Raw genomic sequence first — 18,950 nt, 5'->3', positions numbered from 1 at the left:
CTTGGTAAGAAATGTACGCATTATCCTGCCCATGTAATTGTAACCCCTCTGTACAGTATGTTCACAAATAAAATAAAATAATAATTAAAAAAATGAAGGACAGAAGCATAGAACAGGTTCTGTTGTGGGTGGGTAGCAGTGGGAGGGGATATGGATGTGTGTGAATGTGGCCAAAGTATTTTATATACACGTATGGGAATGGAGCACTGAAACCTGTGAAACTGTTCTAAGAGGGGAATGAAGGGCATTGACAGAGGGGAAGAATTTTACTGGGGAAAGTCGCCTGCGTGTATGGAAACAGCCCATGTATAGACCTCTGTGTACAGCTGCTGTGTGTTAGTGCAGTGGGGAGAAAGAGCTCCTCAGGTAGACACACGTGTAAGGCCTATCAGAGTGGGACATTAGCTGAGAAAGTCTCCGAGGGCCTCTGGGCCTCACTGAGGAAGAGGTAGGAGCTGCCTGCGGTGTTCAGGACAGGGGATGGTGAGCAAGGCTTCCTTGAGGGCAAATGTGCAGAGTCTGCCACCGCTGGAGCAGGGGGGAGGACTGAGTCAACTGTTCACAGCACTTGTCATTCACTGCATGTGCTTCCTCAGTCCTCCTCTGCTTGGGGCAGGGGATGGGGGTGGGGGGAGAGGAAAGAGAGTGAGAGGAAGGGGGACTCCTAGAGGCTGCAGGTTTGATTACAGAGCCAAGATCTCTCCAGAGCTCTGAAAGCTAGCAGCCGGTTTTTAAAGCCAAGTGATATATATATACTCCCACAGTTCAAGAAGTGAGCAGTCAAGACTGTAAGGCACAAGGAGATCCCTGCATTCTCCTGAAGGGGGAGGTTCTCATCCTGCCTTGAATTGTTTGAGATCAGTGGAGCCGAATCTAATGGAAATAGCAATAATTCCAGTCTCAACAAAATCTCCAAAGAGGTGGGTCCTTTTCAAAGAACGGATTTCATTCACTTAAGTCTCTACTGTTTCTTTACACACCACTGTGGCTTGGATCCGGAATGTTCTCCAAGGGCCGACCTCCCCAGCGAGGTGTCCCGGGGAGGGGATGGACTCTTTGAGAGGCTGTGTCTCGGGGGAGGCTGGTAGGTCATTATGGAACCCCAGCCCCTTCCTCTTTCTTTGCTGCTTAGCCGTGAGGTGGGCAGCTTGTTCCAGTGCTGCCCACAATCATCGCTCCTCAGTGCCTCCACCAGAGCCCTAAAAAGAATGGATCCGCCAACGACGGACTGGATCCTCCAAAACAGAGCCAAAGTAAGCCTGCTCTCCTTATAAATTGGTTCTCTCAGTGTGCTCATTAGTGATGGTATGAAACTTGAAATCAGTAGCAAGGTACCTAAAAAAGTTTGCAAAATATCAGAAAAGAGAAAAAATAGATATTTTTAAACCAAATGATGAAAAATAGAGGATATATAGAGGGTTTATTTATACACATGATTTGTATACATATATATATATATATATACACACACACACATATATCTTGTTATAGGTTAAGAGACATGTATGCACACAGATCTGTAGTCATCATCACACTTAAGGGTAGAAGGTTGGAAGCTTCCTACCCAGGCTAGGAAGAAGTCAAGCACGCTCACGCTGACTCCTATCCAACACTGTGTAATTTGCTCGAGACACACATCCCATGATAAATCTGGGGAGCGAGCCCAAGGAGAGGAAGTAGTGTCCTCAGAGTCAGTCAGCAGGCAAGGTGTGGATGGTAGTCCCAGAAACAGAAGCCTGCACACAGCCCCTGGATGGAAGCTGAGGAGGTGGGGGATGAGGGGTCTCAGGCTCCCGAGTGGCCTTGGGCTCCTTATGTTATAGGGGATTTTGATTGTGAGCTACAGAGAAGGCACGTTTTAAGCGTTCAAATTGGGAGTCTTTATTAGGAAGCCGGCGACTGCAGGCAGACATGTCTCCCAGAAACTTACAGCCTCAAAAAAACAATACTATTAGGAAACTGAGCCATGAGGATAATAGAGTAAAAAAAAAAAAAAGAGCAGAAAACAATCTCAACAAACTGGATCAATTCTAATGGAGAGTTGAAGTGGGACCCCATGGTGACCTGAGGAGAGTCAGGAGACACAAGGCCTGGTGCAAAATGGTGGCTGAGCCGGTGGGGGAGCAGGGCCTAAACAGGCTCATGGTCAGGGCAGGGTCACAGGGAGCTGGAGAGTTCAGAGTCTCGTGAGTTTATGGTACAGGTTTGGCAAGTCCAATAATCTGTTTTCCAAACTGGTGTCTCTGCCTCTAGAAATTCAGGCACACCTATCACCTGGGGGTAGGCTCCACCCCCAATCATTTTTGGAAATTCCCTATCATCCACGACATTGCCAAGGTGCTTGCCAGTGACACCCAGGATCTTTGTTTCACTCAGGAGCCACAGAACCCATCCCAGTGTCATTGTGTGTCTTGTCCCCAGCTGAAGTCCCTATCCTCACACATTCAAAGTGAAGAGGAGCCTTCACTTCCACAGGTGAGGGGGCAGATTTGGAGAACAGACTTCAGGGCCACAGTGGGCACCGGCATCCCTCCGTCCTGGTGGAGGCTTCTTACCAGGGGGTCAGGGGGTCGGCCTGGGACGTTGCTCTATCACACCAGGTATTATATGGGAATTCCATTGTGAGATATAGAGAAGATGCATTTTGAAAAGCTGACTAGGGAGTCTTCATTAGAAAGCCGGTGACTGCAAATAGACACATGTCCCCCAAAAACTTAACGTCTCAAATACACTTAACATCATTAGGAAACTGAGCCACGAGGGTAGTAAAGAAAGAGCAGAAAAACAATCTCAACAAACCAGATCAACTCCAGTGGAGAGTTGAAGTGGGATAGAAGGAGAGTCAGGAGACACAAGGCCTGGCACAAAATGGCGGCTGAGGTGGTTGGGACCTGAATAGGGTCATGGTCAGCAGGGGCAGTGTCACAGGGAGCTGGAGCCTTCAAAGAGTTTTGCAACTTCATGGTACAAGTCTGGCAGTTCCAGTAACCTATTGTCCAAGTCCAGGCCCCTGCCTCTAGGAATTCAGGCACATCTATCACCTGGGGGTGGGGGTGGGGTTTCACCTCTAAGAGTTTTCAGAAACTCCCCATCATCTACCAAGATGCCAAGATGGCGCCAGCTAGACCCAGTATGCATAGTTCACTGAGACACAATTGTGAAGTAAGTGCAACTCACACTGCCCTGCTTCCCTCTGCTGTTTGCCATGTCCCCAGCAGGTGGATGCTCAGCCAGGGAAGCAGAGTTTGTCCAGAGGTCTTACTCTCCCTGCAGGAAGGCAGGTGGCTGGTGGACATGCCCCATGGGGGCAAGTCACAACCTCCCTCCCCCCCCCAACCCTGGAAAGGAACTGCTCTATTCCTAATTGTCTACATGCCTCTCCCTGTATGTTCAAACCTGTTTCTGCTCCTGTGTTAGGCACCAATTCCATGCAGGTTTTAAAACAAAACAACCTATTTTCTTTCAGCAGTTGTACAAAGGGGTTTGCACTCCATTAGTCAGATTATGAGTACAATGTGTCTTGATCAATGTCACCCCTTCTTCCGTTCTTCTCCATCTTTCCCCATCCCATTCCTCTCCTTCCATGCAGTTTTGATTCCAAAGGATTTATAGTAAGTTCTTTAGAGTGTGTGTCATTAACTGTTTTCTTTGCTCTATCTGGGAAGAATGGACAAAATGAAATGATATTTTTTTCTCCATGCACAAGCATGGTCAATTTTATTGCAGGCATGCATCTTGCAATTTTTTTTTTGTCGGACGTGGGCCTTGAACTCTGGGCCTGGGCGCTGTCCCTCAGCTCTTCAGCTCAAGGAGAGCGCTCTACCACTTGAGCTACAGCGCCACTTCCGGTTTTCTGGTGATTTATTGGAGATAGGAGTCTCACGGTCTCTCCTGCCCAGGCTGGCTTTGAACCGCGATCCTCAGATCTCAGCCTCCAGAGTAGCTAGGATTACAGGCGTGAGCCACCAGCGCCCAGCTTGCAATTTTTTTTTGTATTTTGCTATTGAACTTACTAAAATTTCCTGAATATTGTTGTTGTTATTATTAGGTCTTGCTATGGCTGGGACCACCACACCCAACATGCTTTATTGTTTTTTTAACACTGCAATCACATATTTTTCTTATTTCTACTTGTCATTGGTTGTTGGTAATGTAGAGAAAAAGCTTTTACTTTTTGCATGCTCACCTTAAATCCAGCCATCTTGTCAAACACTAATATAATTTCTGGTCTGTTTTTCTAGTCTAGTAAATGGAAGGTTTTGTGTCATTTATATGTGCATAGATATGTTTCTGCATACAGATTTTATTTGGGTAACAGCTCAACATTTCAATTATGAGCAATGATTGGATAGCTTCTAACTTGGTTGTATTCCTTAACATTTCAAAGTTTCTAAGCTTCAATGTGAGTTTTGAGAGAATGGCTACCCAAGATTCTCATCTGGAGATCAATACTTCCCTGAGGCCTTTTGTGCATGCTCATCTCTTTACTATTATTATTATATTTTATTTCGTTGTAAAGGTGCTGTACAGAGAAATTACAGTTACCTAAGTAAGGTAATGAGTACATTTCTTGTTGAACATTGTTACCCGCTCCGTTTATCTCCCACTATCCCTTCCCCCATCTTTTCTCCCATGTCTCACCTCTTTAGATAGAGGTTATTCACCTTTGCATCTCAACTGCTCTAATGAACGCTGGAATGAACCAAAAATGAAGAGAGAAATAATTTTGGCAACCTCATAGCCTTACAGATGGTGAAACTGAGTTCAAGAGTGGGCAGAGGAGAAGCCGAAGAACTGGAGTAGAACGCCGCCGCCCTGGCTCACGAGCCATCTCTCTCCTCTCCAAAGTTCCAGGTGGTTTGGGGCTGTTCATGGTCCTCACTGGCTCACCCCAAGAAGAACAAAGTCATGTTCAGCCACCTGGAGGTTCACACACAGCTAGCTGGAAGTTTATAAACACGCTCCACTTTCCTGTCTGGTTTAGCAACATGAAGACCTTACTTTGCATCCTTGGATTGTTCCAAAGAAGCACCAATTGCTAAAGACCATTGTGTCAGGTTTGCTCAATCCTCACTAGCTGATACCCCCCCCCCCCCCCCCCCCCGGCCCCGCCACTTTCCTCTCTCTCCTCCCTCAGCCCTTGGATTTCAACATGACTGGCAGGGGTGGGACAGGGAAGGCAAATAAGAGCCGAGCAGGTTCTGGTTTGCACAGGGCTGAAGCCAGCCACCGAGAGAGCATCATGGTTCGGTCAGTGGCCTGGGCAGGTACGTGGGCTCGGATGGGGAGAGTGGGCTGGGCTTTTGGATCCATGGACAGAAAAGGAAGGGCATAGCCTGTAGCTCCTTGCGGCTGTCTTCAAGGAAGACTCCGGAGAATTGCAGAAGGTTGGATCCTTGCTTCCTGGCTTGCTTTCTCTTGGGTCTTCAGCTTTCACCCCAAGAGCCTTTGGGTTGTACACGAAGGCTTTCTTTTACAGACTGTGAGTTCTCCTGTCTGCCGTGGGGGCCTTTGCTGTTCCTTGTCAGGGCCTTCCTCTTGGCTCTGCATGATTCTCTCCAACCCTGTGTGGGTTTTCCTGCAATAGGGCAGCCTGGGGCCTTTGAAATTTTCATGAAGCTTTTATTAAGTTAACAGGAAAAGCCAAGGTCACCAGAAAGGGGGAGAGGGGAGAGAAATCTTTTTTTTTTTTTTGTACCATACTAAAGCTTGAACTCAGGGCCTGCATGCTGTCCCTTAGCTTTTCCATTCAAGGCTGGTACTCTACTACTTAACCCACAGCTCCACTTCTGGCATTTTGCTGGTGAATTGGAGACAAGAGTCTCAGGGACTTTCCTGCTTGGGCTGGCTTCAAACCTTGGTCTTCAGATCTCAGCCTCTTCAGTAGCCAGGATTCCGATCTCTGTTGTCCAGCTTTCATGTAGGTTTTGGTTTGGGTTTTTTTTTTTTGATTTTTGGTTTTTGTTTTTTTAAGTTTAAAGGTCACTAGAAAACAGGAGAAACCTCTTTGAAGGCATCTGCCAGCCCTTGGTCTCCAAGGGTGCCAGGCTGTGGGAAGGAGCAGGAAGTTGTGAGCTGGGAGGGCGGGCAGTGTGTGTGTGTGTGTGTGTGTGTGTGTGTGTGTGTGTGTGTGGAGTGGGTGTGGCAATGAGTCCTTCCTCCCTTCCCTCCCCTGTGGGTTCTTCCCAGCAGTTTCCCCAGATCTTTACAAATCTACACCATCTTCCTTACTTTTGAGCAAGGACAACCTCAGCCCATGGAACCTTCTATTAGCTTCCAGACAGAAAGGGACTCTCTGTGGCCTGGCCTGGGTGACAGGATGGACCCTGGATCCATTCTGGGAAACCAGCCCTCACTACCTCCTCCACTCGTGTTCTTCCACCAGCCTGTGGGGCCTGGGGTGGTGTGGATGACATCCTGACCTTAGCCTTGACCTTGTGACCTCTGCCTTCCCTCTGATGTTTCAGGTGTGATGGCTCTGCTGCTGATCCGGTGGGGTAAGTGTCTATACCTTCAGGCAAACCCTGCCCTGGCTTTGCTATGCAACCCTCCCCCAAACACACATCCACATCCACGTATGCATATGCACACACGTGTGTACCGAGCACTTTTGCTAGATCTCAAGGGAATGATTACAAACTGCAGAGCTGACCCCCCAGCATCTCTGCTCACACACTACTGCTTCCATTCTACAAGACCCATCCACGGCCCGGGGCTATGGACAGGACGAGAGCTCCCTGTGTCCTTCCTATGTCCTGGAGTATATTCTCTTTGTGGAGCCCTCCTTCCTCCTTTTGCTATGGGGCACCCCAAATTTTCCTGTAGGTCACTGCAGGCCACACCCTCACCCTGCCAGCCAGTTCCATTCTAGATGACCTCTGCATGGGTCAGTAACCACCCCAAATCTCCTCCTCCTCCTCCTCCTCCTCTTCTTCCTTCTTTTCCTCTGGAGACTTCTGGGTAGCCCAGGTTGGCCCTTGGTGCTCCTGAGCTTTCTCTTGAACCCCTCCCCTCCTCTCCCTTCTCAATGGCTGCACGGGGATTGGGGTTACAGAGGGACCCTGCTGGGGAAAAGGGAAGCACAGATACCCTCTAGTCCGAACTTAGCGTCCCACCCCACCCTGCCATAAAATGTTGGCCTCTCCAAATCACCCTATCATAGAGCTTGGGGTGGGAAGAGACCTCAGGAAACCCAATCATTTTAGGTGGGCCAGGGCCAAATAAGAGATGGAGCCAAAGTCTGTTTTGGCAGATATACAAGTGAAGACCAGTGTTTTTGCTTTCTGATGTCCTGGTCCATCCAGGACTGGGCTGACCTGCAAGGGGTCAGCCATCACTTCTGCCTCTTCTCCGTCCCCCACCCCTGCCCCGGGGCAACAGAGGCTTCCCTTCAGTCTTCCCACAGAGATGTTAGAGGCAAGCTGTCTCTGCATAGGTAAGAGAGGCTCTTCATTAGAATCTTAGCAGTGAGGCTGATGAACACAGATTGTCTACAAGGGTGAACAAACAAGTGTAAGTCACTTTAGTGCAAGATTAAAGAAGCATAATGCCAGGCCTGTCACTGGGGCATCCTCTATGCTGCTCCATGCATTTGCATTTTGATTAACATGAAGTATTCCCAGCTGCAATAGCAAAGTTCTGCCTCCCTTCCTTTGGCAGATGCATCAGCCATGTTTAATTCCCCCTGGGATCTCACTGGTCTTGACTTCCATGAAGTTTCAGGCCTGGGAGGGGGATCTCCTGGGGCTGAAAGAAGCCTGCCTGCCAGATTCTGGCCCTGGGGACCTGGGCTCTGAGCTGAATACCTTTCAAGAATGCCAGGGGAAGGCTGGGAAGGTAGTGGGAGAGTGCTTGCCTAGCATGCATGAAACCCTGGGTTCCATTCCTCAGCACCACATACACAGAGAAGACCAGAAGTGGTGCTGTGGCTCAAGGGGTACAGCGCTAGCCTTGAGCCAAAGAAGCCCAGGGACAGTGCTCAGGTCCTGAGTTCAAGCCCCAGGACTGGCAAAACAAAACAAAAACAAAACGAAAAGAATGTCAGGGGCCAGGAGATTTGGATCTGACCCCCTTCCCCCACCCCTGCGCTCTGGGCAGCCATGCTGGCCACACAAGCTCCCAAGCCTCTGCTTCTGTAGTTACGGAGGTCCTGCACTCCTAGGCATCCTGAGGACCCCCAAACTGGCCTCTGGAAGCCATTGCTAACTATTCAGTACATGTACCCCATTTCTGGTGTAAGTCAAAGCCCTGACCTACTGTAGGTGTGTGCGACAGACAATCCAAATTCACTATCTGCCTCGGAGCAGAGAGAACTGGTTTTCCTAACGCCTCTGTTAGTCATTTATTTCCCCCTTTGCCCCCACGGGCCAGGCTCTGCTTCCAAACTGGTCTGCTACTTCACCAACTGGTCCCAGTACCGCCAGGGAGCAGCTCAGTTCCTGCCCAAGGATGTGGTCCCTGACCTGTGCACCCACATTATCTACGCCTTTGCCAGCATACAGGACCACCAGCTCACCTTTGTAGAACACAATGACCAATTTCTCTACCAGGAGTTGAACAGCCTGAAGAAGACGTGAGCCATGGGGGGGGGGGTGCACGGGGACCCACACTCCATCGCTACTATCTTGCCATACACCTGCTATGTGGCCTTGGGTGAGTCACCTCACCGCTCTGGGTTCCCCGGGGCCTCTGGAGAAGAGGTAAAGACAGAGGAGGGAAATCTCAAGGACCTTTCTAGGTGAGATCCAGGTGGGATTCCCTCCCCTGGGAATTCCCTTCCTCTTGGGAATGTCCTAAATCTACTCACCCTTTGGCTTAAGTGTGAAGGTCACCTTTACAAAGCCTCTCTGAGGATCCTGGTCTCCGATTTCCTAATGCCTTATGTGTGGCACACGAGTGTTGTCTCCCAGGTTAGACCAGACATCTTCTAAGTCTTTCTTCTCCCGACCACCAGTGTGCTCAGCACAGGCTGTGTGCTGTGTGATGGGGAGGATTGAGCCCCCTGCTCCCTTCCCCAACCCCCCCACACCCCATTCTTCCTCCGTCCCCCTGTCAGGAGGCCCTGGGAGCAGGTGGGGTCAGTCCTCAAACATCTCTTGTCTTCCCAGGAATCCCAGGCTCAAGACTCTGTTATCCGTTGGGGGCTGGACTTTTGGCACCCAGAAGTGAGTGGACGTGGATACCTACCTGGGTGGGGGCTTGGTGCGCTGGCCAGAGGGGAGCCCTGGTGAAGAGGCTGAGCTGAGGGAATCTGGGCCAGGATGAGGCAAGGCCTGGGGTCGGAGAGCTGACCACTGGGGCCTCTCTCCTTCTGTGGCTGGAGTGCCATCAGGTGGGCAGCAGGTGGGCATGGGTGCAGGCTGCTCGGGGCCCAGTCCTGTTAGAAGAACAGGATGGAGAGCAGCACAGAGAGCTCTGGTATCTCCAGGCCTCAGCCCCCCCCCCCCATGAACTGGGGAGAGACAGGACGGGGATCACCTGACCCCAGACACAGCCAATGCCTGAGACCTCTAAAAGTCTTCCTTTTGTCTGAGGAAAGATTATTTTTGTTCCAGTTTTGGGTGTGAAAGGCAGTTTGTGAGACTGAGTTCAGATGCCAATTAATTGGCATTCCCAGAGTATTTTTGGTTTGTGGAATGACTAGATGTTTCCAAATGAATAAATAAATACAGAATGTAGAGGTTCCAAAGCTATATCGCCTACATTTTTTAAAATGCATTTGTGAACACATCTCCCCCAAATAATCCTTATGTTCAGACACTTCATTGACAAGCTGGGGACGTCAGCCTGCTGGTCCCAGATGCACCAACTCCACTGAAGAACCACCACTATGAATTACATCAATTAGAAATTCCTAGGAGTGAGTTAGGGTCAGTGTATTAGGAACTTCAGACCTCCAAGAAGCCCAGGGACAAGTCCTGGGGCCACACAACAGTATAGAGAGAGAGCTTTGGACTTACAATGGTCACAACTGCACAGTCCACCCAGCCCTTTGCCAGCCTTGCTGCTCCTCTCCTTCCCCTGCATGGTGGGAACTAACTCCTCATCTTTTCTAAACCTCCATGTGGATTGTATTAAAAGTAGCTAATTCAGGATGGGACTGTTCAGGAAAGCGGTGGAAGCTTCTGGAAGGAGTTTTGGGCAGCAGGACTCTTACTAAGTCACTGTGCCCTGGTTATGTCAGTGTTCAGGGGTAGGTAGAGAGTAAAAGGCTCATCTACTGTTCCTTCTCCCCCCTCCATATCCCAGCATTCCCAGAAATGGCTGTCTCTGAGCCCCTTCCGGTGAGACATGCAAACACAAGTGGTCCCCCCCCGACACCAACACACACACACACACACACACACACACACACACACACACACCGGGCACCAGGCAGTGGCCTCCTATCTGGTCTGAGGCAGCCCCACACCACCACCACCCCTCAACTCCCAGGTTCACAGACATGGTGGCCACTGTTGAGAGCCGGAAGAGATTCGTTGACTCAGCCATCGGATTTCTGCGCACAAATGGCTTTGATGGCCTTGACCTTGACTGGGAATACCCAGCAAGCCGTGGGAGCCCAGCAGTGGATAAGGAGCGATTCACCGTCCTGGTGCAGGTTTGGCTGAGTGGGGCCAGGGCTCCCCAAGGGACCCAGAGTCTGGGGGTGCCGCTCTGCTCCCCGGGTCAGCGACTTCGTGAATTTGTGATCCTCAGCTCAGTCCCGTGGTCTGTTTTCAGACTCCTGAGAGTGGGTGGCCACAGGAACCGTGGGGGTCTGCAGAGACAGCCTGGGTTCACACCTCTGTCCCCGCAGGACTTGGTGAAGGCCTTCCAGCAGGAATCCCAGGCCTCGGGGAAGGAACGATTGCTGCTGAGTGCCGCTGTCCCTTCTGGGCGAAGCCAGGTGGAGGCCAGCTATGAGGTGGACAGAATTGCTCAGTGAGTCTGACAGGCAACTTGGACCCTGTGTCCATCTCTGAGATGGGAGAGGCCCAGCATGGCCTAAGTGTCTTTCATGGAGCAGGCCTTCACCTACAGAGCACGGTGCAGAGATTTTACAATGTATCCAGGAAAGCCTTGTTCCATGTCTGCTACCCTACCATTCCAGATCCTTCTTTTCAGATCTTTCCCTTCTTCTTGGGAACTCACATGAAAGCAAAAATGCCCTAGGACAAGTGGAGAGGACTGAAATGATCCTTAAAATCTCCAAGAGGAAGGGTGGCTGATCAGTTCCTCAGTGTGGGGTGTGGACCTGCAGCAGTTTCCACCTCATCAGAAATGGGAACTCTCCTCTGGGTGCAGGTGGCTCATGCCTGTAACCCTAACTAATCAGGATGCTGAGATCTGAGGACTGAGGTTCGAAGCCAGCCCTGTCAGAGACAGTTCAAGAGACTCTTATCTTCAATTGACCAGCAAAAAGCTGGAAGTGGGGGTGTGGCTCAAGTGGTAGAGTGCCAGCCTTGAGTGAAAGAGCCAAGAGAGAGTGCAAGATACAAGAGAGCAAGATACAAGGCCTTGAGTTCAAGCCCTAGTACTGGCATGAGAGAGAGAGAGAGAGAATGGAAAAAAAGAAAGGAAAGAAGGAAGAAAGGAAGGAGGGAAAAGAAAGAGGGAAGAAAAGGAAAGGAAAGAAACGTAGGCTTTCAGCTAGGCACTGGTTCAATCTTGTCATCCTTGGGAGACAGAGATGGGGAATTGTGTCTTTAAAGACAACCAGGCATAAAAGTTGGAGAGACTTCATCTCAACCAACCAATGGCCGGGCACTGTAGCCCATGACTGTTATCCCATAATGTTTGGGCACAGCAGTGTCTGTCTGTCACCTCCAGCAACACAGGGAAAGTAGAAGGATCATGGCTTAGGCTAGTTCCAGGCAAGATTTCCTAACAAGGAAAATAACCAATGCAAAAAGGGGTTGGAAGTGCAGCTCAAGTCTTAGAGTGTGTGCCTAGCATACACAAGCCCTAAATTCAAACCCAAGTTACCCACCTACCCTCCCCCAAAAATAAATATGGACTCTCAGAACTGCCCCTAGCCTATGGAGGAAGAACCTGCACTTTACAGACGTTCCCAAGGATTTGTGCACACTAGAGTTTGAGAAACATTGAATGGAATTCCTCTCCAAAACAATGAATTAGCACCAGGTGTCCTAATGAACCAGGGAGACCCAAGGGTAGGGAGGATGCCAGAGACCTGAACTGCCAACCTCAGGTTGGGACGCGGGTAGGAGATGGGAGGAGAACTAGGGGGTGAGCCTGGCATCTCCACCTCTGGTCACAGGGTCCCTCCCTAGATGCTGCAAAGGGGGAAGAACAGAGAAGAGAGGGTCCCATCCTGAGCAGACGCTCTCCACCCCTCCCCCATAACCCCTGCAGGAGCTTGGATTTCATCAACCTTATGACCTATGACTTCTATGGCCCCTGGGCGAAGGTCACAGGACATCACAGCCCCCTCTACAAGAGGCAGGGAGAACAAGGTGCAAACGCTGAGCTGAATGTGGTAAGTGGCTGGGGAAGACTCCGCCACCCGCAGACCCTGTCTAGAGCCCTTCAAACCTCAAGGCCCTAATGGAAAAGAAATCCAGGGAAACCAAGCAGAGTACTGAGAAACTAGGAGTGTGTGTGTGTGTGTGTGTGTGTGTGTGTGAGAGAGAGAGAGAGAGAGAGAGAGAGAGTCAGGCCTCTCACTGTTACTTGGCTTTTTGCTCCTGACTGGTGCTCCACAACTTGAGCCACAGCTCCAACTTCTGGCTTTTTGATGGTTAATTTGGAGGTAAGAGTCTCACAGGCTTTCCAGCCTGGGCTAGTTTTGAACAGGGACCTTCCTGAGTAGTTAGGATTATAGGCCTGAGCCACCGGAGCCACTGATGCCCAGAGCAGCATTGCTGGGGCATTGCTGAGGGGGAAGTCTGCCTTTTGTGCAGCCTCCTCACTGATAGCAAACAGAAAACACCTTTGTGTTGACATCTTGAAGAGTCTCCAGCCAATACGGATCCTGTCTACTTCACAGCTTCACTTCATTTCCTTCAAGACGATGGGAGGGGGCTTTGGTTCTTGGCTACGTGCTGATCTTCCAGAAGGTGATCGCATCTCAGGGGATGTCACTCAGAAAAGAACTCTCCTTCCCAGAACAGGGCAGGAGTGGTCTGCAGATTGCAGATGAGTGGGCTGTCTGCTCCACTGCTCCTCCTTGAGCAAAACAGATTTTTGTAATAAGCCCACTGTTTATCTTAAAAATCAAGAACAACCGTATTTGCTTTTTCTTAAAACAACAACCACACAAAAAGCCTTAAATTGGAATGCTTTTTGCTTTTGGGAGAGTGGAATCTCTGTGGGACTTTGATTTTTTTTTTTCCATACTGGAGATTGAACTCAAGGCCTTGCCCTTGCTAGGGAAGCCCTGTACCACCCAAGCTTTGCCCCCAGCCCATGAAATGAGACTTTTTTTTTTTTTGTCGGTCGTGGGGCTTGAACTCTGGGCCTGGGCACTGTCCCTCAGCTCTTCAGCTCAAGGCGAGAGCTCTACCACTTGAGCTACAGCGCCACTTCCGGTTTTCTGGTGGTTTATTGGAGATAGGAGTCTCACAGTCTCTCCTGCCCGGGCTGGCTTTGAACCGCGATCCTCAGATCTCAGCCTCCTGAGTAGCTAGGATTACAGGCGTGAGCCACCAGCGCCCGGCATGAGACTTTTTTTTAACCTCTGTGACTCTTTCACAAAATGCCGGCTACAGGCTGGTGAGTCACACTGCGCCGGCTCTCTTACCCTCATCTGCAGAACTGTGCGGCCATTCAGCTGACAGGTGAGCATGCTTGAAGACCCACATGTCATTCTCTTCACAAGGCATGCGTGGGTCCATGGAGAAGCGAGGCCTTTTCCTCCCTCTCTGTATCTCAAGATGGCTTCCAAACTTGTCTCAAAGTGTCCCGTCAGGTGAACAGGGAGCCCTGACTTCTACAAAGCTCAGGTCTGATCAAAGATAACTAGACTGATAAAAACAAGTCAGGAGAATGAAAACTGATCTTTAATGGCTGGGTGTGGTCATACACACCTGTGGTCACACCTAGAGGGATAGGTAGGTGGTCCATGGTCTGAGGTCAGCTCCCAGGCAAAAAAGTACAAGACTCTATCTGAGAAATAATAGAACAAAAAGGGGGGGGTGTTAAACTACAGGTATTGGCCTAAGTGTTAGAACACCTGCTTAGCAATCTCAAAGACCTGAATTTAAATCCCAATACCACCAAAAACAAAAAATAAAAATCTTTCCCTGTGTTAAGAGCAAGACAACCTGGACTCATCTAGAGCAGCTTCTTAGGGAAAGTGAGCTGTAACTATGGTTTGGGCGGGGATATCCTTGTTAATTGTTTACTCAGTACACCTACATGGGAATCTCCCCTATGGCCTGGGAGATTTGTATCACCCAGTGTATGATTGTGGGCGGACCTCGTTCATAGGTAGGAGGATCTTGTTCAGGGTGTTCACCTTTGATTGTTCTGAGCATTGAAGTGCTGAGCATTGCTGTAGGCACGGGATACAGATGGAAGTCCCTGCTCTTACACTCAGGCAAAACTTACACTGAGATGACAAGAGCCACTGAAGCTCCTCTAAGTTGCATGGTCTAGGTCTCCCTTCTGCACCAGGCCCTTAGGTTCATGTAAGGCCATTCTGGATGGCTACATGGATTTGTTCCATTTCAAATAAGTTGTCCAGCAAGTCAGGCATCTCTTTTAGGTTCACTGATGGAACCTACCATCTATCTAGAACAGATTCTGACACTCAGTAGACTAATATTCATCCAGGAAAGGTTTATTGGAATCCAAAGCCTAACTTGTACTGCTGTGCCCTAACTTTGAAGAACAGTTATCTGACTCTTTGGCTAGTGGACTAGACAGTTTCTCACACTGGGATTCAAGATGGGCAGGATTTGGAATACTGACCAAGACGTTTAGATCTCCAGCTGAGGGTCCTGTTCTCCTAGCCTTCTTTCTGGAGTAACCCCCCCTTCTTAGGCAATCAGAGCGAGCCTGAAGTCAGAGATTCACTGACCCCTCCTTTTCCACCACCAGGATGCTGCCGTACAATTGTGGCTGCAGAAGGGAACCCCTGCCTCCAAGCTGATCCTTGGCATGCCTACCTATGGACGATCCTTCACTCTGGCCTCGTCCGACACCAGCGTGGGGGCCCCCATCACGGGACCTGGAGCCGCTGGCCCCTTCACTAAAGACAAAGGGATACTGGCTTACTATGAGGTGGGAAAAACCAAGAGTGATGGGGGATGGGATAGCCTGGCAGCAAGGGGACCAAGTAAATTCTACACTGTCCCTGCCAGGTGCCCAAAGTTCAGATCCATCATTCTAGGTCATTCCGTTTAGAACCCCTGCATTCTCCAGGTGTCCTCACACAAGACTTTTGCAGACTCTGGTCTACTCCTGGTGGGGAGAGAGGTTCCTGCTGGGCTGTCTGTCCTCCTGTCAGCACTGCCCTGTGTTTGTGCAGGTCTGCTCCTGGAAGACAATTCAGAGAATCAAGGACCAGAAGGTGCCCTATGCTTTTCAGGACAAGCAGTGGGTGGGTTTTGATGATGTAGAGAGCTTCAAGGCCAAGGTAAGGCTGGGTACTCCTGCGACGGGAGAGGTGGTAGGGCAGACCAGAGGCCTGGCAATCATTTCAAATGACAACATCCAGAACTCATCATACATGTCCCAACATTACGCCAATCTTTGTGCTGATTGCATGTCAACACAGAGAAAACTATTGCTGGCACATTGAGCAATCCTCTTGGGAGGCTTGCATCTGCATGGTGAGTGGATTATTTTTCTTGATCCATTGGCAATAATTTGGAACACATTCAAATCATGGGCCTTTGGTTTCCTTCTGGGGCCTGAATATGGGTTCATTTGTTTTTTGGCTTCTTTCCACATGAGCTCATAAGAGAAAAAGAGCTTCTCTCTCTTTTTTTTTTGTTGGCCATGGGGCCTGAACTCTGGGCCTGGGCGCTGTCCCTCAGCTCTTCAGCTCAAGGCTTGTGCTCTACCACTTGAGCCACAGCACCACTTCTGGCTTTTTCTGCTTATATGGTGCTGAGGAATCGAACCTAGGGCTTCATGCATGGGAGGCAAGCACTCTACCACTGAGCCACCTTCCCAGCCCCTGAAAAAAAGAACTGCTCTTGTTTGTCTGTGCACCCCACACCAATAGTGCCAGGTCCTTCTAGAAGTCCAGGCCAAATCCTCTGGGAGAATCCAGGGTGAGAGGAAATGTGATGCTGGTGGAGGGAGATTCGAGAAGGGAGTATGAAATGGGTGCAAAAGCAAATAAGGGAATGGGAGTCTCTGGGAGAAGATTATGAGCGAAGTCAGAGAAGGTAGGGGAGGCTGGTCTCTGAGAACGAGACCCTCAAAGGGACTGGGAGCAACCCCCCTCTCTAGGGCAAGCACCATAGCTCCCTTGTTGGCTGAGGGGACAGAGGAGCCCCTTTGAGGGAACACACCTATGCACTGTGTGCTTCCGGGAGCTTGGAGGAGGAGAGGGGGAGCGGAGGGGGGCAGAGCCATGAAGATGGGGAATAAAACATGGCTGGGATCTTGTGGGAAGCTATGATATCCAAACATATCCCAGAAGTAGACAGTGCCTAAAGCAGCAGCTTGACTGAGATGGTAAGGCAAAATGGTCCACTGTCACTGCTCCTTGCCTCTGCCCCGCCCCTACCCTGGCTGTGTTCATATCCTTCCCGGCCAGGGCTCAGCCACCCAGGCTGGTTCCACCTCTCCACCACTCGTGGGCCTGAGGGTGCTGGGGCCCGCTCCAGAGGAAGAGGCTGGGCTCTGGGGCTGGCCTGCACGGTGTCCCCAGTCCTTGTGCCAGCATTTACAGCAACCCCTTCCCCACAACAGGTCAACTATCTGAAGCAGAAGGGCCTGGGTGGGGCCATGGTCTGGAGCTTGGACTTGGATGACTTCTCTGGCTCCTTCTGCAACCAAGGCCGCTACCCACTCATCCAGACGCTGCGGCAGGAGCTGAGTAAGTGAGGGGCCAGGCACGAGAGGTGGAGTTTGGGGTGGGGCGCACCCCCTCTCAAACCACACTTGTTGACTTCTCTGTTTTGGGGGGAGGTAGGTCATGGGGCCTGAACTCTGGGCCTGGGTGCTGTCCCTCAGCTCTTCAGCTCAAGGCGAGCACTCTACCACTTGAGCCACAGTACTACTTCCGGTTTTCTGGTGGTTAATTGGAGATAAGAGTCCCATGGACCTTCCTGCCCAGGCTGGCTTTGAACCGCCTTCCTCAGATCTCAGCCTCCTGAGTAGCTAGGATTACAGGCGTAAGCCACTGGCACCTGGCTACTTGCTGGTTTTTCTAAAGAAAGAATTCTGCCCCAATATTGTGGTTTCCCTGATTTCATGCACCTCAGGATCTGAGGAAACTCAATACAATTTCCCTTTCATGCTTTTCTTCCTTGTCTTCCTTGTGTGGCAATGCGGGCCAGGGCCTGCCTGGTAAGCAGAGCTTCCTTCCGCAGGCTCAGCCTGGAAGCCACAGCTGGGCAAGGAGAAAGCCTGTGCTCAGCCTGCAGCATGGAGCCCTCCGGTGCCCTTTTCTAGTACATGCGTGTGCGTGTGCGTGTGCGTGTGTGTGTGTGTGTGTGTGTGTGTCTAGTGCTTGGGTTTGAATTCACACAGGGCCTGAGCCTGTCCCTTTACATTTTCACTCAAGTTTGGCACTCTAGCACTAGAGCCACAGCTCTACTTGTGGCTTTTTGCTGGTTAAATGAAGATGAGTTTCTCACCTTTCCTGCCTGAGCTGGCTTCAAATCACAGCCCTTAGATCTCAGCTTCCTGAGGCTTACAGGTGTCAACCACCAGCACCTGGCATGGTTGGGCTTTGTTGCTGGTTCAGAGCCGCTGATGACTGCTTGCTGTGTGGGTAGCCCAGGTGTGGCCTGTCAGGTTCCCGAGCGTAGTGGTGGTGTGGCCCACACGAGCAGCAAGGGTCCCCGGGCTGTCTCCTCGGCTGCTGCTTTGGGAGGGTCCTTGGGTTTGGGATCTCCTAGGCCAGTTTTGTCGAATCGATCTTGTCTTTCCAGGTCTTCCCTCCATGCCTCCAAGTCCAAAGCCAAAAGTGCCTGCTCCTGGCCAGCCCTCGGAACCTAGGCGGGGTCCTAGCCCTGGACATGACACCTTCTGCCAGGGCAAAGATGATGGTCTCTACCCCAACCCCCAGGACCCGTCCACCTTCTACACCTGTGCAGGCGGCCGGCAGTTCCTGTTCAACTGCCCATCAGGCCTGGTGTTCAGCACCTCCTGCAATTGCTGCAACTGGCCCTGAGCCCCCCCTCCCGCCCGCCCCTCCCTTGCCGCCTGGGGCCAGCGCCTGGGATGGCCCTGCAGCCTGCCTCTCGCCCCTGGGGGCTGCCGTCTGGCCCTGCCGACCTCTGTATGGTCTCTCCATAACCAGGCTTTCTGCTCTCCTCCAGAGCTTCCATTTTTCTCTCTTTAGTTGCAAAATAAACTTCTGGTTTGCACCCTTCTCCACAAAGTGTGGTAACTTACAGAGATTCTCCAGGCAACTGTTGAGTCAGAACTGAGGGAGGGTGACACAGGCGGGCAGAGGCAGGAGAGCTGGTCCGCTCCGGGTGACCCCCCCCCCTGCGGGTCTCACCTTCCAGTGGGCATCTTCCTGTACAAAGGTGACAAGATCCAGGGCACAGCCAGGGTGGCACCTAGTCACGGGTCCTCAGTTCAGGAGCCTTTGGAGCAAAGCACTTTTCCTGCAGAGCTCCACATGCATATCACCCCCAAGATGTACACTAGATGGCAGAGAAGAGCTTTCCCTATCTTCAGTCCTCTGCTCTCAGCCACTGGGCATTTCAGTGAGAATTCAGACTTAAAGCTGTGGGGAGGGGGCGATTTACATGTCTTACCTCTCTACTGTTCCTGCCAGGTAATAATTATTATCCTCATTTTATAGGAACTGT

The 18,950-nt window shown here is 50.8% G+C and overlaps 1 protein-coding gene across 1 annotated transcript; it reads left to right on the top strand.

Annotated features, from left to right (window-relative positions):
* The first annotated feature begins 5,203 nt into the window (after nucleotides 1-5,203).
* Chit1 (chitinase 1 (chitotriosidase)) lies at nucleotides 5,204-18,503 on the top strand. Its single transcript, XM_013017482.1, has 11 exons — nucleotides 5,204-5,267; nucleotides 6,468-6,497; nucleotides 8,371-8,572; nucleotides 9,108-9,164; nucleotides 10,435-10,600; nucleotides 10,799-10,923; nucleotides 12,358-12,481; nucleotides 15,046-15,228; nucleotides 15,476-15,583; nucleotides 16,873-16,999; nucleotides 18,060-18,503. The coding sequence occupies exons 1-11, from the start codon at nucleotides 5,243-5,245 to the stop codon at nucleotides 18,299-18,301; spliced, it is 1,389 nt and encodes a 462-aa protein (XP_012872936.1). The 5' UTR covers nucleotides 5,204-5,242; the 3' UTR covers nucleotides 18,302-18,503.
* The last annotated feature ends 447 nt before the right edge of the window (nucleotides 18,504-18,950 follow it).

This window comes from Dipodomys ordii, unplaced genomic scaffold (assembly GCF_000151885.1).
Source record: "Dipodomys ordii isolate 6190 unplaced genomic scaffold, Dord_2.0 Scaffold35, whole genome shotgun sequence".
NCBI lineage: Eukaryota > Metazoa > Chordata > Mammalia > Rodentia > Heteromyidae > Dipodomys > Dipodomys ordii.
Note: the sequence above shows the minus strand (reverse complement) of the source record. Positions and strands in the feature narration are given on the sequence as shown.